This window comes from Phymastichus coffea, unplaced genomic scaffold (genome assembly GCF_024137745.1).
Source record: "Phymastichus coffea isolate CEN01 unplaced genomic scaffold, Cenicafe_Pcof_1.1 PCOF00065, whole genome shotgun sequence".
Lineage (NCBI taxonomy): Eukaryota > Metazoa > Arthropoda > Insecta > Hymenoptera > Eulophidae > Phymastichus > Phymastichus coffea.
In genome coordinates this window covers 407414-429512 of record NW_026706876.1, presented here as the reverse complement: position 1 = coordinate 429512, position 22099 = coordinate 407414, and the positions used below count along the sequence as shown (strand labels likewise).

General features: G+C 35.8%; 2 protein-coding genes across 9 annotated transcripts in view; one reads left to right on the top strand and one right to left on the bottom strand.

Moving 5' to 3' along the window:
- LOC131667354 (Bardet-Biedl syndrome 4 protein) overlaps positions 1 to 22099 on the top strand; it is a 73881-nt gene that overhangs the window by 48256 nt on the left and 3526 nt on the right. For 3 of the 5 annotated variants that reach the window (XM_058940706.1, XM_058940712.1, XM_058940711.1), the window contains 2 exons: positions 15860 to 15929; positions 16317 to 16371. The exons of 1 other annotated variant lie outside the window; for it this stretch is intronic. The gene's annotated coding sequence lies outside the window, so the exon portion shown is untranslated. Of the gene's footprint in view, positions 1 to 14919; positions 14954 to 15859; positions 15930 to 16316; positions 16372 to 22099 lie in introns of those variants that run through there. One more of the 5 variants, XM_058940708.1, reaches the window with a different exon arrangement.
- Positions 18155 to 21996, bottom strand: LOC131667359 (guanylate kinase). 4 transcript variants are annotated; one of them, XM_058940725.1, is made up of 5 exons: positions 21831 to 21996; positions 20681 to 20948; positions 20341 to 20564; positions 20131 to 20235; positions 18155 to 20044 (listed from the first exon to the last, which is right to left on the bottom strand). In XM_058940725.1, exons 2-5 carry the CDS (start codon positions 20935 to 20937, stop codon positions 20037 to 20039), a joined length of 594 nt encoding a protein of 197 aa, XP_058796708.1. In that variant the 5' UTR covers positions 20938 to 20948; positions 21831 to 21996; the 3' UTR covers positions 18155 to 20036. The 4 variants fall into 4 exon arrangements, with proteins under 4 accessions (XP_058796708.1, XP_058796707.1, XP_058796705.1 ...); XM_058940724.1 differs by lacking the exon at positions 21831 to 21996 and adding an exon at positions 21347 to 21677; XM_058940722.1 differs by lacking the exon at positions 21831 to 21996 and adding an exon at positions 21150 to 21291.

Sequence of the window (22099 nt, the reverse complement as noted above, 5' to 3'; positions counted from 1 at the left end):
TTCAATGATTGCGCGGCAACTATATTTCTAATCAAAAAGTGTGTGGGAGGTTTCAAGAAGCTGCGAAATTTTCCTATCATGCTGTTATTTTCCCGATTCATTTATGTAAAATTAGTTATTAAGGTTTTTTTTTTTTATAGCAAAAGTTTTGACTTCTAAAAGTGGAAATCTTTTGGGTGAAATCGAGTAACAGGATGCAGGTGGAATTCCGCGGCTCCTTTACTCTTTATCTAAACCTACTCAAAAAACTTTATGATCGTGCGAGGTAAACATCGGAAAGCGCGCGATAAAGGGACGACTATTTTCACGTGTCCTCCAGCTGCTTCAGCTGAAGGCTCTCCTTCGCTAGTTTACCGAGTTAAAATTTAAGCTACACAAAAGTACATGAGGAAAAAAAAAATTTATTTCTAATAAACGGCCCGACGTTACAGTACATATACTTGTACATAATTTGAACGAAATAAGTACAAAATACGTACGAAAAACTTACGGAATACGTACGTATTTGTCCGAAATTCATATACAAAATACGTACGTATTTCACATGTATTATGTACGTAATATTTACAAAATACGTACGTATTTCACTTGTAATTTATACCAATTTCATGCATAATTTCTTCATAATACGTACAATATTTGCGCAAAATCCGATCGTTTAAAAATTATTAATTTCATTTTATTTACTGATATTTAATTTTATTTACTGGAAAAAAAATTACTTTGAACTTTTTATAAAATGAATTCCAATACGGATAAGTAACGTAACAAAGATTTATTTTTGATAGTTTATATACAATTGTCGTTACATAATATGCTTATCTGTTTTAAGGATTCATATTAATTTTTTACCGTTAGGCAACATTTTTATAACTACGCAACAGAATATATAAACAATAGCGACAAAATCTCAACAATGTAGTGACATGTTATATCGTATAATAATAATATCTTGTACGCAATTTATTGTTTAACAATATAAAGAGGAAGATCTATTATGCTTACGAAACGCTGCCTTCGCTACAATTAAATGATTTGTTGCTCGGATAAATAAAAAAAGTTACAAAATACAGTAAATAAAATTAAATATCAGTAAATAAAATGAAATTAATAATTTTTAAACGATCGGATTTTGCGCAAATATTGTACGTATTGTGAAGAAATTATGCATGAAATTGGTATAAATTACAAGTGAAATACGTACGTATTTTGTAAATATTATGTACATAATACATGTGAAATACGTACGTATTTTCTATATGAATTTCGGACAAATACGTACGTATTACGTACGTATTCTGTAAGTTTTTCGTACGTATTTTGTACTTATTTCGTTCAAATTATGTACGAGTATATGTACGAATTACGCATGAAATTCGTTCATTGATTTTCAGTGGGGTATAACATTACGAGTTAATTGATATTTATTTATCTTAATCGATATTTTTTTATAATAAATTTAGACAAATATAATCTCAATAACCGAACATATCGATGAGTAAATGTAAATTACGTTCAATAACGTAATGGATCATCGATATCATTTTACCTCTTGCTTTGCTCAAAAGTCGACTAATTTGAAAATCTACTAATTAATAAAGTAATTTTATTTCTATAGATAGCGAGTAATTTTATTACGAAACTGCAATAATTCATTTACACTACTTCCATAATGTTACAATATTTACTGAAAGTATACTAATTTTGTTAAAAAACGGAAATGGTACAAAAATTTTCTTCTTCAAAAATTAGTAATACATAATGAAATGTATTACATGAAAAGAAGTATATAAAAGTAATTAATAAAAATAGATAATTCGTGGAATGCAACATTATGGTTTAAATAAGAATGATGATGAAATCTGAAAATGCTAATTTTGTTTTTTTTTATAAATATCAACAATAATAAGTATTAATAAATATTAAAATAAATAGATATTAAAAAATATTACATATTAATAAATATTAAAATATCTGTAACTAGAGCTTTGTTTTCTCGAATTTTTGGAAAAAGCCAAGTATGTAACTAAATACACAATATGGCACAGTGTTTCTTTCTCATTTTATCCCTGTTTACACTTGTTTGTCATAGTAAGGTTCTTTACGTACCACGAGTTTATTGTGAACTTTCGTAGATAGAGCCACATCGTGCACAAATAAAAACACGTTCAGCCTCGACTCTCCTATTCAAATTTATTCAGCGCGTAAATACACTTTTTGTTTACTAATTATACTCGTTGAACTCCAAAGAGCACTAAAACAAAACAGTCGATGTGCCGTGGTAGCTTTCAATGGAAAATTGAATAATTTTGCTATTCCGAGGCAAGCGGCTGTAGTAAAAGTTCCGGCGGATGTAGCGTTGACTTGCACTACTTGATATATATACCTAGTCAGCGTATGCTCATCTCGTGGTCGGCGTTTACGGCTTGTTTAAAAATGGCATCCTGCTTTTTTTCTATCTCTTTCTTTTCTTTTTTACATAATAATGCCAACGTGGATTTAAATAAAGACAAGGCGCTAGCGAAGTAAACAATTATCTGCGAAGAAGGAGATATAGTGAGCAAGTCGGACAATACAGCTAAAGTTTGAATATATCAACAACGCGGTCTCGTGCCCCTTATCACCGTCACTCCAGATTAATGAAATACCACGCTTGGCGCGCAAGGGGTCCTCGATATTAATACATCTTTCGTACTTTGACTCTTTCGCTTCTTTTTCTTCTTTCTTTATTTCTATTTCGCGGTTGTGATTTCCAGTGATATAGCTTTAGCTTCATTCTTCGAGTACTTCTCTATTTGTTCTCATCTATCTTCCTTGTCGTGACATTTGAACGAAAAGCTGAATGATTATTCTAAGGGAGACGGAGAATTATCCCTGACGACTATAAGATTCATGTGAATCGAGACGAAAAAAGGAAGTCTCTCATGCTTGAGGTTACATCACCTAGAGAAACTTAAGTAATTCTTTTTTTGCGTGGGGCGCAGGATTCCAGTTACTTTATGCTCTGTCATTTGTTGTGCTATATATAATAAAAAATAAGTTACGTTTAGCTCCAGTAGTATTCAAAAATAAATTATCAGGAAATTGATCTCACGTGTATTTTTCTTCCAATTTTCTTGCTGCTCCCTCGGATACATTGGATCTTCCTTTCAAGTATCCGATTTCTATAATGACGTCAGGAATATATATGTGGTCGTAAAATAAAGCATAGTTAGATCAAGAATATATAAGTGTTCAATTAAGGCCACGCTGAGAAAATACGTTGTAGCTCTTCACAATATGCTTTGCCGAAATTATAGATCAAAGATCCTTCTTGAATTTTATAAGAAAAATTGAAAGTCGTCGATAACTTACGGTTATCGGTATTCGATACATTATCAACGACAAACAAAATGCTAGAGCACGTCATAATCAAATCGACAGCTGAAAAGCATCGTTATTTTTTTTATTCGAATGCGTGGCAATATTCCTTGATAGTAATTTTTTCAGGCACTTATGCTTTTCATTGAGTCATAATTGTTACCTAAGACTTTGATTATTCAGTAAATTAATAATAATACAAAAATTTGTAAACAGAACAAAGATGTTTTGTTACATGAAAAATATAAATTTTTCCGTAAAATAAGGAATTCGGAAAGAAATTTTTTCTTTATGGATTTTTTCATGGACTTAAAGAAAATCAAAATTTACAATTCTATTGAAAAAAGGTTTTATTGCATTAAATAATCATTGTAATCGTGATATACAAACTTTATACCTAACAATAAAACAAATAATTAAAAAAATAATAGATAATACAGTAAATAAATAAGTTTTTACAGTAGAACAAAAATATGTGGAATTATTTTTATAAATAAATGAAACGAAAATTTGAATAACTGCATTTTTATATAAACTAAACTATTTTTTCATCAAAGTGACTGCTTTTGTTATCAATAACGGCTTTCCAAGTTCTTGGCATCCTTTTAATAAGTTTATTGAGAGTGGTTAATGATATTTTTTTGCATTCGCTTTGTAGAGCAATCCACATCGTAGAAGCAGAATTGCAAACAATCTTTCTAACTGCAAGATCTAGCTCTTTCCAAAGCTATTTATTAAGGCTCAAGTCTGAAATCTGAGGTGGTCATTCCATAACAGTAAGTTTCTTTTTCTTTTCAAGATGCGTCAAGTAATTTTCACATATTTTTGAGGTGTACTTGGGATCATTGTCGTGCTAAAATATAAAAGGAGTACCGACAAGCCGAGTTCCTGATGGTAAAACTTTCTTTTGTAAAATATGTTTGTATATTCTTCATTTTTTTAAATCCCATCGAGTTTTATAAGATCACCAATTTGTGATCCTGCGAAGCAGTCTCACCACCTAACGGATCCTTCTCCGTGTTTAACGCTTGGAACTAAACATGCATACGTGCGAGTGTTCATAAGAAGCATTGATGCACACACACACACACACACACACACACACACACACACACACACACACACACACACACACACATTAATGTAAATGCAAATATTTCTATTTTTAGAATCCATAAATAAAGTAAAGACTACATTTGTTTCTGGATTCCTTATTTTACTTAAAATTTATATTTTTCATGTAAAAAGACCTCTTTGTTCTATTTACAACTTTTTTGTAAATAGAACAAAGAGGTCTTTTTTAGATATTTGAACTTGAAAAAAACAATCAATTTTTTACTAATATACTTGCAAGTCGGGTAAAAATCAGCCTATAAACTTGCTTGACCATGCATTTTCAAGCTAAAAGCAGAGGCTTTGAAATGTCGTTGACATTTTTAAGCTGCAATAACCGGTTCAAAAACTATATAGAGTTTCATGAGGGTTAAATGTTTTGATTTTTTTTATCATTATTTGATTATTATATTTTTAGTATATTTTTAGGTTTTTTAATCCGCAATAGTTTCTTTTGAAAACTTTGGACTTACAAAAGACGATCACGTTAGAATTTGAAAGCTACGATAATTTTTCGCCAAGACATAAAACTTTTGTGCTTTCCAGAATTTTTCCTCAGGTTAGCAAAAGCATGTGATGGAGAGAGTATATAACACATATATTGAACCATATAATAGCTGATCGCGTGACTATGCCAATCAGATAACAATAAACTGACTTTACTTTCGAGACCATCCCTTTTTTAAGAAAGAATTATTATTTAATTATTATGACTATAATAAAAAGGATATACGCACAATATCGTAGTATCAGTATCATTAAATTTAAACTTGCGCACAATAAATCTGATCCGGAATAGGTGGGGAGAATTACCTGGCTCTGGATCGTAAAATTAGTTATCGATGGTGTGTCCCTGGGCCGGGGTTGCTTCGCATCCGATAAGACGCGTGGCCGCAGTACAATCCATAATCCGAGTGAAAGTTGGCGCTCTGATGCACTATCGTGCTGCCGTGTCTCGACGTTATCGCTTTAATTATCGCCATCGCTACGCATTAACCTCCGACACCAGTCGATATCGCACTGACGAATGCGTAATTCTACTTTTGCTTTTTTTTCTTCGACGCGTCACCTGCCACATGTATTGCGATTTGACCTTTTAACGAAATTTTTATCGTGATTATGCACTGTTTTTCGAAAATTAGATCTGTCTATACGATGTTGCATGAAACGTATTGTTTCGTAAATTCGCAATGGCGAAACATGCCATCGCCACTTGTTAGTTTCGAGGTAAATGAAAAATAGTTAATTGTCGCGTTGATGGTTACTTATAACTATGTAATACGTAATAATTTTCAGTTTATTAGTTGAAAGAAAAAATTGCGAAGGCATTTGTTGCAGTAGCTATTTTATCATAATTATCTCTGCTCGCTGTGTATATATCTAAATTGTCACTGCACATTGTAAAATTTGAAATATCACATGATGACTGCCTTGATAAAATTATGTCTGCACATTGTAGAATATTATTTTGTTTGCAGACCACTTTTATGTGAATGCAGGCATTTCATGCATTAACGTTGAAACTTTCGTGAACAGACGATAAAGAAACCAAAGAACGGTATGATTTCAATGTGAGAGAAAATTGGCGAGATTACTTATAAGCGTCCAAATGGACTTATAAATAAATATGCCAGGCGGCAAGTGCGACTGATTCATTTTCTCACCCTCTGCTCCTGTATGCAAAAGTTACCTTTTTAAAAAGAGGCGTTATTTACTACGCGTTTTCCCGTTTACTTGAACTCGAAAGCTTGATAGAATTTTCAAGCAGAAAATCAGCATAAACTAATTTCAAATGCAATTAGCATTTGCATTTAGTTTTTTAAAATATTATTGACGAATTTTATTAAAGATCCGAGGAAGTGGTGCCTAAAATAAAAAGTGAAGTAGGTGTTTAGGTATACTCAACATAGTTCAAAGCTTCGAACTGCGTGTTATCTAAGAACAGCGAGGTATGTAACGTTTGTATTAGGATTTAGATGTGAGTTTTCGCAAATTTTGTCGACATTTCTGAAGAAGCAACGATGAAGCAAATATAGCAAAGGAGTGTATTAAAGATGTGATCATATCTATCCGGTGATATCGTTAAGAGTTTGCGGCTACATAGCTAGAGAAAAGCTCAATGATTACGCAGCTGCTCGAAGAAAGTTGCCTTGAGTGCTTTTCAAGTGTTTTTTTGCAATTTACGATGAAAGTTTACGGAAGTACATTTTTCGAATTTTCGCAAAGAGCTGCTACCGTCTTACGATACTGTCATTTCAGACGAAAACACTCAATACGAGAGTTGGAATGAATCGGAAAATAGCAGAAAGCCTTATGTGTTATCAGAGAAAATGGATTCGGTTACAAGCAATGTCAAGCCAACACTTGGGTTCGGCAATATTACGAGCACATCGATAGCTATCATTTGTCAGCGCTGTCCTACGGTGCCGCATCAATTTCAATAATTTCAGCGCCTGATGTGTTTTTAATCGTGTGTCAGAATAGTAAGCAGATCGAAGTACAGCTTTTTATCGCAGCCACGTGCTATTTCATAACGCCTCGACTCGGGATGGTTCAATGACGAGGCTACTTCTTCATAACCACAAAAGAAGGTTCGTTCGCCGCTACATAGTTCCGCAGTGAGTTTGACATGCGCGGGTATAATCAGCGACGTTCGTTTTTGGCCACTGTCCCGCACGCTTTGGTCGCGTGCTCGTTAACACTGGAGATTAAGCGAGAGCATCGCATTTTTCTATTGGCACGCAAGCGTGTTGCAATTATTCCTCGCGTGGCGCAGACAGGAAACTCGTTGTGCAAGCTTGTCAATTATTCGCGTGATAGACACGAGACAACTACCTCATTTCAATAAATAGTCTTTCAACTACATCAAGCTCAAGTTGCATACTTCGTCACACGGAATGCCCCAATTATTGAGCAGCTTCACCCGAGTCGAACTTTTACCTTAAGCTCTTCAGTAATTCAAACTCAAGTACGTTTGAATCGCGAGCAAATCGCAAATGTAAAAGCTTGTGTATTTCTTTCGCTACCAGAAGCAAAGGTGAAAATATACATGTATATTAAGAATTGAAAACAAAGAATTGATCTATATAAGAATGAAATAAAAAGGTATAGGATGGTCAGCTTAAACCACGTGATAAGCTTAATTCGATAAATTTTGCATTTGCTCTTGGAAACCACGAGCGGAAAAGCTTAAGGAATAATCATGCAAATTTTCGTCAACGACTGTTATTCAGATCAAAGCTGAAGTTTGCGGACAGAGGCCAAGTATAACATATTCTTCGATAAAAATGTCGGGGCAAATCCAGAGCACATGTGCCGAAAAGAAATGAAGCGATTTTCAAAATTCAAGATATCAAAGAAAAAGAGAAGAACTCCTTTTGATCTGCTCTCACCGGGCGCAAGCATCAAACCGTATCGAATGCGGGAGGGAAAATTGTCATCCCACGTTTACGCATCGAATCCGGGGGGAGGAGGGAGGGAAGAGTTCGCGTTATATAGCTCGTTATTTTACGATCAAGCCGATAAATTAGTTACGCAACAGCGGAGATACGGGCGTACGCAGCATCGCCCTCAATTCTGTTTAGGAACCGAGAAGTCAACACACACACACGCGCTAGAAATGAAGTACGTGCGGCGAATAACCAACTACTTCGGCTGCCTCGATTTTTCACTAAAAGTGCGCGGCCGCGCCTCTACCGGTGAAAGACTTCTTTGACATCTGAAAAATTGAGATTGATGTACTATCGCGCGCGGATGGCTGTTTTTAACTCCGGATCACTGCGCAGATATCGAAAGCACATGTGCATACGCTTGTCAATTGCAGTCGTCATAGCTCGATTAACTTTCACGTGTATGCGTATATCGGTGCACATGCATCTACTTAATTTGTTTTTTCGCTCATCAAGGCAACGATGACGATGTGATGTTTTTCTTTTTTTCGGGTGGGGGGAGGGGGGGGGGGGTCAACTTATCGATCAACCTTGAGACGAGCTCAAGACGAGCAAATGTTTCGTTGTGTCAACCGAACGGACGATCAAGTTCTATTTTCTTTGTACACATAGGAGACAACGCGGGGATGTGATGCTTTTTTGGGTTATTGATTTCGACGCGTCGTTGAGCCTTTTCGTACGTTGTTTTCCCGAAAAAATTTCAAGAAGGACGACGGATAAAACGTATCCATGCCAATAACCGGCGGAATAATTTTTGTGCTGTGTTGTATCTCTGCAATGGTTTTAACGAGTTTCCGAATCAATCAAGTAGAGCGACGCACTTGCAAAGTTTTATCATTGAAGGTGTGGATACATTTGATACACCTACAATAGACAGTTACGAATACTTGGCATTGATTATCAATACGTTTGAAAACCAGTCATGGAAATTTTGGCAATGGATTTATTGACTTTTATTGAAAGTAATTAATTTAATTCAAGTGCGAATAAATGATTTGTGGTAAAATATTCTATCTCCATGGAAAGTTGTTACAAGTTCCGTTCGACGTAATAGACAATTAAAGATTTTCTCCCCGGTTTAGGGTTAACCAAAGTGATCGCGCAGCATGGCGACTTTTTAAAAATAGCTTCTATCGGTAGTTTGTATAAAAAAACCTAATCTAGCAAAGCAACAGACGGTAATTGTTATTGTTGTGCTCTGAATACACTGTCACGTTAATATGCTGATAATTGCTTCGCAAGTTTACAAGGATTGGATTTCGATACGATTTTATGTTTAGAATTCCGGATGAGGCGAGACGGGTGAATAGGTAAAAAACAAGAGTTTAGTTGTTCGTCAAGCTTGATAAACATGATGCAAAATAAACATTCAAAGTTGCCATGAACTAATTTCTTAGTTTTTAGACGAGGAAAATGCAATGTTGACGTAATATACTTGTGTCCTTCATCGATCTATTGAGCTAATATAGATGAGCGACGAGTTCATAGGTCAATTGAATACGCAATCGGATAAGTATGCTAACTATAAAAGAGTCGAGTGGGAATGCAACGCGAATCAGTTAATGAATTTGAATGAAACATGCAATTGCTTCGTTTGTTCTTGTTGCTTGTGGTGTCTCTGGCACTGATCGCTGGAACGCAGGCGGCCGGTAAGTGAAATATTTATCCTTTACCGAATGGACAATTGACAAAGGTTTATTTTCAGCCTGCTCGGAGTTAGAATGCGCGAAAGCTTGTAAGCGCACCAGCGGGATTCCCGGCGGGGCAGGTGGCAAGTACTGCGTCAACGGCTCTTGCAAGTGCGCCTGATTTATTTACTTCGTTCGCTTTTGTAATGGAAATTGCTTCCGCAATAAATATCTTTTGAAAATTGATTTTACGAGGACTCTTTTACCCGCTTGTCGGAGAAATCACACGGGATAGGAAAAATTACGCTAGATGAAATGTTTTGCGAGTTGACAAGTTGTATTCTTGTATATTAATCGAGGTTGTATTTTCGGACATAACTGGCACTTGATGAGCTTTACCATTGAACTTTATTATCGAACTCGCAATCAATATTTTTTGCGCTGATAAATTTCGAATTAAAACAAAATACTTTATAGGTTGCATATACCTCTTGTCGGCACGGTAATTAAATATTCTTTTCTCTTTTTATTACTAAACTTGGCAATATGATTATTTGAAAATGTTTGATCTTTATCAAGTAATTCAATTCATATTTTAGTCCATATTTGAAAATAGGAAAGTCTAGTACTTGATATACTTCTTGAACACGTCTTAATTACAATCTGTTTATCGTATTTTTGAGCATAGGCAATCAGTGGGGAGATTTGTAATGTGAATGCATTGCAACGTTAAGATAAAAGCCGCTTAGAGTATTATCAATACTACCATGGCTGTATGAAGTTTTTCAACTGTCAATAATTGGACTAGTCGAGATTAATTCACCGAAAAATTAAATAATATTAATAGGAAATTAGGTGAACTTGCGTAGACAAGCGAGTTATTATAAATCGCTGAAGGGCTACTGTAAAATAAATAATAATAATCAGTCTACAGTACAAGATCCAAGAAAAAGAGAAAACTACGTAAATTAAGTTTGTGAAGTTATGAGCCGCTAAAGTTCTATCCGAACTCGGGGCAAATTCGTAAGCACTGTATAATTATTTTGATCACACCTGGGGAATTTTAATGAGCTTCGAGTAAAAAATTACTTATTGTAGAAACAGACAATTTGTCTGTGATAATTTTCAACCACCGTCGAGTCATTATATCCTCTCTTTTCATCACATTTTTTAAAACTGTCGTCATTCTGTAGAAGTTTTTATTCGTTTCCTCGTACATGCAGTCCATTGAAAAATTTAATATACGGACGGTGGACAGACCACTGCAATTATTTTCGTGTATTCACCGACCGTTATACATAAATGAATATAAAGCGAGATTTGTTCGAAATGAAATATTATCCTTTTCTGCGTTACTCGAGAGAAAAGTATTGTCCGTTAATAAAATAATTTTTTAAAAAGATAAATGTTATTTCGAACAATTCTATATTGTTGAATAATATTTCTTTTACACATTAGTTGTTTCACATTCGATAAAAAGATTTCAGTGACAGTTTCGTTACACAAAAACTCACATAACTTTTCACGTAATACATAATAATAATGTTATAAGTGTATATAGTGAAAGATATCAATCGAGCGAGAAAAAGAAAACTGAAAGGTCTAGCATTGAGTAACTTGCAATTTAATTTCTTACACTTGATCTATCGTGAGAAAGCAATTTTCACCTTGTAAATCCCTGTAAGTCGAGATAAGACAGGTATCGAAGAGCTTGCGTGGCGAAATCAGAGGGGAAAATCGTGAAATTACAAGTCGAAGAGATACGTATACATCATCAAGTCAAAACTGATTGCAAAAGTTGGCGATGATTCATTTAGGAGCTTGTGAACACTACACTCTTGATTAATTTCCGCCCGTATTAGCGGAAGTACGAAGACAATTTTGTCGGCGCGCTTTTTATCGCGCGCGAAAACAAAAAAATAATAATATCGAAGAATTATCATATTGTCATATCGGCTTAGATTTGTCTCTGTATAGCCGTCTTTTCTTGTTACTTTAATAATGTACCTAAGTTATAACTTATTGATCCATTTTGGCTTTGTCCCATAATACTGAGTCATTTTACTGATTAATGAAAATTAATTATTGTATTAATTAATTAAAGCTCTACGCTACAATTAGAATCTACCGAGCAAATAGTCTTTAAAGCACACGGCAGGCTTCGATCTATTTGTTTCCAGGATGGTAAACTTTGAGCTGCATCAATGACAATTGAACAGTACCAAAGTTTTGTAAATAAAAATGAAGAAAAAGTCGTCATATCGTATCTGATTGTTATTTTTCTAAAACTTTTTCTTGTCTGTTTCGACTTCCAAGAGTCGAACGAGAACTCATTATGCACTTGTTTAACCTTCTCTCTCTCTCTCTCTCTCTCTCTCTCTCTCTCCTCTCTCTCTCTCTCTCTCTCTCTCTCTCTCTCTTTCATTTCGCTTTCCCTCTATATCAAGTGTGCTGCCCAACTTTGGGAATTGCCTCCTCGAGTGACTTTGTAAGTAAAACAATGACATTGTTGTACACAACTATACAATAAAATCGCCAGTTTATTTAGTCGTTAGATGTATTTACGGTAACAGCTGTAAATTTATTGGTGATCATCTACTGGAGCTGCTTTTCGATGAAAAAGGTAGTAAGAATAATATTATAATCGTATTATCAAGTATTGTCTTATAAGTGTGATAATCTTCATAATAATAAATGGTACATGATATATAATATTCCAAAACAAATTGATTATAAATAAATTTATGATATCAATAACATTCATTGGTCATGATTTTGATTACATATTATAATAAATAAACGGTACATGATATATAATATTCCAAATCAAATTGATAAGAAATAAATTTATGATATCAATAACATTCATTGGTCATGGTTTTGATTACATATTATTTACATTCCTAGTAACCTTATATAATTTGGCGTAATTTGATTTGCATTCAAAGAGCCGTATTAATATTATCAGTATTGCATAGGATGGGAAATATCAAATAGACCGTCGAAATATTGATTGACCATTGAATTTACATAATTTTCATTATTTCGTAATGACCTCAAGCCTTAATAAATATCCCGAGATGTTTAGATATATTTGATTACCTTTTAGAGGTAAATTACGAACTAATGCTTCGCATTGATACGTTTGAAAACTTGGAAACCGATCATGAAAATCTTAACGTTCGCAAATATGATATCTGCAAAATAAAATAGGTTTATTTTGCAGACGTGAAGCACAATTTTTCCCGAATATTTGTAATGAAAGCATATCTCCAAGACCCTTAAGACGATTCGTTTGGCCTTTCAATTGAAAATTTCTTGTAGAAACAGAATAGAAATCACGAATCCATACCCATCGGAATCTTAAATTCCTTCAATTAATAAACAATTCATTTAGACATGCAATGGAGCCATTTTTTAGTTTTGTACGGCGAGAAAAATAAGCAACGAAAATGTAATATTGGTGAGGTGCAGCATCATATATTTGTCGAATCAATCATAACTGAGCTAATGTAGGTGAGCGACGAATTGATAAATCAATCGGATGTGTAATCAAATAAGCGTACTAACTGTAAAAAAGCCGACTGGGCGAGTAGGTCAGTGAATTTTGATCGATCGATAAGCGACAACGAAATGTGCGCTTCTTGTTGCTCGTAGTAACTCTGGCACTGATTGCCGACACTCGAACTGCCGGTAAGTCGAACGATCCTTCCTTGAGGAATAAGAAAAAAGATATGTTATCATCCTGCTCGGAGACAAGTTTGCATGCTCGCAAGTTGCGTCAAGTTATTTATTTTATTCATTGTTCATGTACATCACTCGATCGATACCCTTTGAAAATAGACTTTACGCGGGTCGGATGGGCGAAAAGGAAGTCAAGAAAAAGTAGTCGGAGGGAGAACGCGTCAAAGAGTTGACGCCACGTGAACAGATGTCTGCTCTACTACTTGGTTAGTCCATAATGAGCTTTGCGAACATTGCGATGATGCTTCGAAAGGAGTATCGATGAACCCGATGTTAGTACAGGCAAGAAATATATTTTACTATCGAGCTCGCAATAGATATTATTTTAAAGATGCTAAGTCTCTCGTTGAGGTAAGTCTCCTCGTGCGTTGCTGTCCTACACACTTTTTTCTCGTACTAATGATGCTAATACGGGAGCACAAGACTACCACCTACAATCACGTAAAGTCCTCATTTGCGAAGCTCGTGCGGAAATAGTACTTGATGATCGTGAGTCGCGCTGTTTTTGATAAAATGAGAGCATTTTACGCGATTTACTAATCATCGGAAATGTTGACTAGAAGCTCTCGAGCTTCTAAAGAAAGCCAATTGATTCTTCACGAGAGATCTCTAGAGCGTTAAATAGTCTGACACATTTTTAACGGTGAATTATAATGATATCTTTACAGCTTTGCCATTTCCACATCTACAAATAATCTTGTCTTTCGTTATTTCCCAATCGGCCTCCGACACGTTTCTATGTACGGCTATTTGTTGACATTACACCGCGTGCTATCTAACATTCCTTGATTACACTCAGCGCTAATTGAGAAATGTTCGTCGGATCAAGCAAATTTATAATTTTTCACCGTCAGTTTGTCTGCCGATGATATTTTCAGCTACGTATTGGATATTGCTTGTTGTAAAAATTAGCTGCGATAGAACGCTGCTATTCAAGAAAAATCTTATCGTCGCCACGAAAAATCGTTGCGCGTGACTATAAACGAGACAGCTGAGATATTTTTATTGTTTATCGCAGTACCAAGTGATTAGCGCAAACACGATCGCATGCGCGCACTTTTTCTTTCTTTCTTCATAGACTTTTATCTGATCGAATTAATAGTGGGACTATTTACGGCTCTCAGCAGTTATAATTATGACGCGCCCCGCCCAGATTTTATTAAACATAATAAGTGACTTCTGGCTCCGGCGGATTCCTGATTGATTTAACAGTTCTTTCGTACTATATAATTCTTCTCTGTATACCAAAGAAAATCTCACCCGCACATAAAACTGATTTATCGACAAATTCGAAAGCAACGTTAACTCGGAAGCCTCATCCATATGCGAAGCTCCGATTAATGAGTCTACAGTGACAAATGTTTACGCTTCGAGATCGTTCGCTTTCGTGGTCTGCACAAACCTCCCATCTTCCGCGCTGGATTTATTTCGAGCAAAGCCACCGAAAATAGCCAGCGACTTCCTCTCCTTTCGTACTTGAGCTTTTCAGTCGTCCGCCGACCATGCTGTCGAGATTTTTGCCGATACTCTTTGTTGCCATTCTGTATGGTTTGTATAAACACGAATACACGGCTCCAATAAAATAACTGTCGTCTAACGCTTTCGTCCTTTTTATTTTGCTGCAGATGTTGCTGCCTTGCAACAGGGTGGAAAGGCCGGGTAAGCCTATTTTTTCTTCTTGTAGCATTGCTTTTACGAGCCCGCGTGCAAGTTCCAGTGAAAACATCACGTTGAACGATTGGATTTTGAAGCGAACTCTCTTTTTTTCTTCCTCGTCGATATAAATTTGGCGGTAAAAAGAATAAAGTTACGAACATATCGTATATCGGTCCCGAGATCTGACGCTTTACTTTGATCTCTTGATTCGCGCGGCATGGCGCGCAGGATGAATGTTGCAGTTCCGTATATGCGGATTTATTTACAAGGCTCCATTTTCAGAAGTAATCAATTAAATAACCTGTAACATATATTGCAGGCAACGAGCAGTGCAAAAGAGAATTTAAAGACTCGTACTTGACGAATTGTGCTCGTTTTATTGCGGTACATCTCATCTCGGTTCCATGTGATTAGCACAGCCGTTCGCTGCTTCCATTATAAAGAGAAAAAAATTCGAATTATCTTTTTCTTTCTTTTCTCGAGCAAACGAACAGTTCATTAGGGGCGATTATCATCAGCTCGAGCGCGTGCACGCGCGTTCATATGTGCACCAAAGCCCTTGGCTTTTCAAATAACAATCAAACAATGTAATCTCTCGACCGTTTTTCACGTCTGCTCGATTGCATTGGGTAAGCGAGCCGAGGCTCCAGTAGCGCGAATTCTGAGAGACTCAATTCTCTCGCTCGTTTTCCGGCGCGCCTCGAGCTAAGCTACACACCCTAAATAAACACGCGAGAGATGCTTCCAGAGATTTGGAATGCACGCGCGATATGCTTATGTAGTGTGCAGCAGAGAAAACCTACGTAGAATGGAAATTTACGCGGCTGACTCGACACTCTATGCACTAGACTAACGGGTTTGTTCGCCACTCGATCCAGCGATGGAAAACTCGACATTATGAATTTGCAGGTACACCCGGCAGCAGCAGCAGAGAGTTCCGATATTATACGAGGCCTACTATCCGGAACCTCGTGACTTGGTGAGTTGTGCATTATTCTTTCATGTCTATGTACGACTTTGTGTACGGCACAACCTATATGGTATCTTTCACTGAAATGCTAAAAAATATCAGCTGGAATGTAAGTTGCATTCAACTCTGGGATACAATGTGTCATTAAAAGCATATCTTTTATAACTTTTATGAAATGCTGGAAAGCTTTTTCATCGGTATTAAATAAATATCAGTATTAGCCGAAGAGTGGCTTATCCAAGTAGCTTATTCAAAGTTCAGTCGTAAGCTTCAGTCGAGAACTACTGCAAGCTGCTTTTCATCAAATTATACCGTGAAAATGGTTTTCAGCTACGATCAAATAACGTACATGCGTTGAGGAGAATGGAAAGTCAATCCAAAGTGTTTGTGTTTCAGAGCGCACAGACGCGGCTACAAGAGATCGACAAGCTACGCGAATTAACAGGCGCGCTGCTCGAGCAAGAAGAACGCTTGAAACAGCTGGCCTCGGAAATCACTCCCGAAGAGAACGTCTTCGCGCCGAGGAGCCAAGTATTGGAATACGTGTTCTCACGACCCGTCATACCGCTGAACGAGCGCGTGCAACGATTGCCGTCCAAGAAAATCGACGACGTTGGCATAGCTTCGCTGACCGTGAGCGACGAGCCGAAACACAAGGTTCGCCATCATCACGGCGAGTGGCTGCTTCGCCGGCTGGCCAACAATCAGCTGCCGCGTGACATCAATTAACGGCACGCGACTCGTGGAAATGGTCCACTTACGCCCCCCCCCCCCCCACCTCCCCCTCTTCACGCAATAGAAATTGATTACGATGTATCTTCTTCGCTGCGAGAACGGAAAGTTCCTCCATTTCTCGTGCGATTCGCTACTCTTGTAACATGCGCAGCAGTAAAAATTCCATACCAGATTATTGCAATTTTCCCGCGAGCAGAAACAGAGAGAGAGAGCTTGATCGATCGACGGAGGATGTCGATACAATTTGTTTATTCATACTAAACGTACGCGTAGAGATATGATTTATTGCAGCTTTTTTATCGCCCGTCTGTGTGCTCTCTATCTATCGTTGATGTATGTTACGTTTAGAAGAGATGACTTCCCCGGACAAGATCATTTTTTTCGCGAGCAACAAATTTATTTCATTTTGATGTGCTTTCATATGCATGGAATAATTACGTATTTTCCTGGCAGATTACACGACGTAACGCTCGAATTGTTTATCAGTGTCATTTTATGGTTGATCATTTGAACATTATGTTGGTTTTACATCAATTTCAAATAAAAATTTCCAAGCCGCAAATGAAATATTACTATATTTACATTTGTAATTAGTACATATTTCATGCAAAATATAACAAAGAAAAGTTTGCTTTATTGAAAAAATTAGTAGAATTTGTCAACAGTTGTATTATGCAGTCGGCATGCACACTCTTGTTATTTAAAAGCAACATATTCATCGTTTTCCAACTATCATATAACTGATTGAAAAATTGATATATTGAAGCTATATATCGAAACGTCAGCTCAGCTACTCTCTTGAATCGTCCATCAATCAAAGAATACCGTTTACCGAAGCAAAGTACACGGCATTTTAAGTGCGACGATCGTTAAAAATCAGAAAAATTATGTATTCATACTTCAATAAACGATTGATTGCTACGTATTGATAAAGTCTTATTATTCCTGAAAAAACTTTCATAAAGGCATTGTAATTCTTGATAAAGGTAAAGCAGCGATACTCTCTTAAATACAAATGCATTCGATTCGCAGCTAAGTTCGAAGAGATTGTTTTGTCAACAAACGAATGAAAACACAAGAACGTTTTACGATTTGTAGCGCAAACAGGTTTGACGGCATTTTCTGAACCATGTAAAGAGTATAAAAAGTATCGAGAGAACGGATCGCTGAGCGTCTGATTGACACGTCATGTATATAACATCTTATACTTACCCGAACCTATATACGTATATAAAGAAAAAGTATTGAACCATGGTAGCATCGCGCGTCGGGAGAAAAAAAGTAAAGCGCAATACGCGCAACCGACAGGGAGAACAATAAAAACCTTATCGTCTTCTGATTTCATGTGACGTTTTCTTACTCGGTTTATTGGTTTACATCTACGCAACAAAACATTAAATAGTTTGTTCGTATTTTTTCGTTGAATATATAATTCACGGCACGTTTGTAAAGTGGATTTTGAATGGCAGGTACCAGAAATCATTTATGACAACTTTATATTCCATCATCGATATTATTTATTTTTTTTCTTTCTGTGTCGTTAAGTTTTACATGATTTTCGATAAAAATAAAAAATAAAACAGTAGAGTTACAATGAATTTTCGTCTAGATAAAAACTAAGTCATTCCAATTGCTATGAATAAGCAACAGGCTTTGTATAATACTTTTTTCCTTATAGGTTCACAAACATAAAAAATGATGATAAAGTGGCAAATATCGCCAGAACTATAAAACTTATAATGATAACCGGGAGTAACCGAGATTCATAAAAATTTGACAGGCCGACAACATTTTATCGCAACATTTATGTCGATTTCTCAGAAGTGACTCGTGGCTACAATCATATTTTTTTAATTTACATTAACCATTAAAATATTCTCTTTATCAGTGTATACGATTATTAATTTACATCTCCGTCGTTACTAAAATAAAGAGACCCACTCACACGCGCAAATCAAGTTGTACAATTATTTCTGAAAATTCCTTTTTGAACTCTCACCAATATAGCATTAAAATGCGTATAAAAGCGCAACTTCAAGATAAGAAGTATACATGTGATGATCAGGGTTATGAACTTCTGATCTTCATTTTTATCGGTAGGTTTTAGCACTATGAAAAACCTAAATTTTTACAATAATAATCGTACGACTTTTGGAAGGCGGCTACTGACCGTAAACGACTGGATTTAACTGGTTTACTTGGCAAAAACGAATGCCCTGGAAATAGAGATGATCAGAGATAATTTTATATATTTAATACTTCCTATTCTAGCGAAACACAACTTTTTTAGTGGTGGGTAGTCTCAGTTTTTCACTATAACCTAGTTTCTAATGTAAAGTTTTTATCTAATGCTGTTTCAGTTAACAATTTTTTTGACACGCAGTAGATTGATTATTTCTTTTTTATTTTAATATATATAGCACTAATTACGAGCTATTTTATTTCATATAGACTACGTTATATATAGTCATCGTGCATTTTTTTAATACTAGCAACTAAAAAATACATGAAGTATCAAAAACATATCCAGATTTCAGGACTACAAATATTTTTTCTAGTGTATGAGCTCGTAAAGGCTAAAGCAGATTACCAATTCATAATTCGGTAATTATTTCAGTTTATAATGAAATATTTTTAATAAATAAAATAAATAAATTACGAAAAAATGATTATTTTTATAATATTTTTTCATGTGATTATTAAATAACACGCTTATGAAAATACTCATAGTGATTTTGTATAACTATAATATCTTACACAACTGAAAAATGTACTTCATTCATTGATTCTCTTCGCTGTCGAAGCGATTATACTAAAATAAAAATATATTTTGCAATGCAACAAATGCTAAGGAGCTATCTACATAAGAAGGCGTCGGACGTCGGACAACGGACATCGGACGTGTGCCGATACTATCATTATTAGTACAATAATATATCATTTAACTATCTTTCTTCAGTGATGGTCGATATCCGACGTCCGATATCTTCTTATGAAGAAAGTCCCTAATATTTACATCGATAACGCTCAGTGCTTTAACTGTAAAAGTATAGAAAGAGAATGTAACAAAAAATAGTACATATAAGTTTATCGTTGAATGTTATATCAACGATCGTCTTCCTACCGTCATTCATTTTAAATGCAAATAAATTTAAAAATAATTTGTTTGAGACCCTCGACATAATCGCTTGATGCATTGCATAAATACATTATCCTCTAATCACATATCGATTGTAATACTTGGGAGCTGTCGTTCTTCACTCCGTCTGCGTGATTCAGTCCTTTGATAGAGACCTTCAAATATCAAATTTACGTTTCTTCATTGAATACACATTCCACATCTTCAATTAGCACTGGGACTTAAATGTCAGGTGCTTCTTGTCAATTAACTAAAATATTCGTACAAAATTTGTTTGAATTGTTACGAATTTCAACCTGTGAAAAAAAAACTGGTACAAAATATTTAAATACATACAATTCAGATGATTCGTTTGGGATAAAATGAAATCTTTCAACTTTTGGTACGTTTTTTCAATATTGTCGTTTTCAAGTACCAAGTCAAAATTTCCGGGAATTTCCCCTATAATGATAAATCGTTAAAATCAAGTTTTGTATAAATATTTATCCATAATTTATACCGTCGCAAAAAAAAAGAAAAACCAAGGAAATTTACTCCAAACTTTACCAAAATCAATTTCAGCTCTTGCACTCGATAATCGTCGGGCAACCGCGTCTTTTGACTCGGTTTTGCGTCCAACTAAACGTCTTTCCAACTCTTCTATGGATGGAGGTTTGATAAAGATGAACACTGGGTTCAATGAACTCTTTTTGATTTGTTTAACCCCTTCAGTTTCAATGTCTAGCACGCATATTTTTCCTGCTCGTTGCACATCTTCTATTGCTTGTTTACTGCAATAAGAAATAAAAGGTTGAATCAGCCGACATTAAAAAGAATGATTCATGAAAGGAAAAAATGTACTATGCACAAAAAAAACAACGTATCATGAGATTAAAATAAGTCTCACCTTGTTCCATACATATTGTCACTAAAAGTTGCAGTTTCTATAAACTCTCCTAGTTCAATTTGCTTCTGCATCTCTTCTTTAGTTGTAAAGTAATAGTGCTTTCCATTTTCCTCACCAGGTCTTGGTTTTCTGGTTGTATGAGAGACAGAGAAACCAAATTTATCTGGATACTCATCAAACAACAGCTTAATTAGCGTACTTTTCCCACTGCCTGATGGACCGCAAAAAACTATGGGACGAGGTCCTTTTTGAAGCATAATGGAGAATCCTGCAATCAAAGCAAAATAGTTATTAGCTTTATTATCACGAAAGTATGTAAAACATCTAAGGATAATTAATGAACAATGAAAAATTCCTACGACTGAAAGAAAAATAAAGGTATTTGGAGCACATTTGTGATAAAAACTTTTAACAAATCTAAAATTATGCAAGGAAGACACATAAACGACCCAGATTACTATAATCATACCTAGTCTGAGCAGTTTAAAGCTCAATCGCAATATAGAACCCGTTAGCGGATGCATGAATGATACCGTGCAAGTTGATTTAATTGAATTAGCAGCCGCCGCGCGACTTTGCAAAATTTGCCCACGTGACTATCCATGATACCTGACGGCAAATATAACAGATGAAGGTGAAAATAAGCGAATTCGTAACAACTTGTACCATTGATGATGAGCTTCATGATTTTAACTAGCGAACAGAAATTCAAAATACAAAATCCGTTCTATGACAAGATTTTATATGTGTAAAATATTGATTCGCAAAAGTGACGTCTCGGAGGCGCGCTAGCGCAAGAGTGCGAGAGAGAGAAAGAGAACAAGCAGAGCCCGCGAACGCAAGAACTATTGATACGCTGGTGCTGCTGCCAACTCGTGTACAGCACGCGCGTACGCTCATTATGAAAGCGATAAAGAACCGAGACGCTGATATGACTTAAAGACTGGGGGAAGAAAATCTTTGATAAAAGTCCTCCTCTCTCTTTCTCTCTCTCTCCACCACTTCATCTCAAGAGATGAATCCAGATGAATCTACTGTCGTGTGGCTCATTTGTCTTCGGCGCGTGGAGACAGATACAACGTGTTGCTACTTACTTCTGCTTGCTTCGTGTTTCAATGAACACAATTGTAATGCAACAAAAATTCGTTACCTTGGCTCGACACAGATAACAGTGTGTGAAGAGATGACACGTTGTTTTTTCTCTCGCTGTTGTTGAACGGCTACTGCTTCTTAGACAGGCGGCACTTTTACAGTTTCAGCCGACAATGAGACGTTTTTACGGCAGTGCGCCTGTTGCCAGGAACAGGAAACCTCCACTCTCCACTCCACTGTGAATGATGTGCGTGCTCTTGCTAATTTCCGGTAGATGACGCTTGCAAACTTTGACTTTCGCGGACTTTTTAAATTTAATCAAGGTGT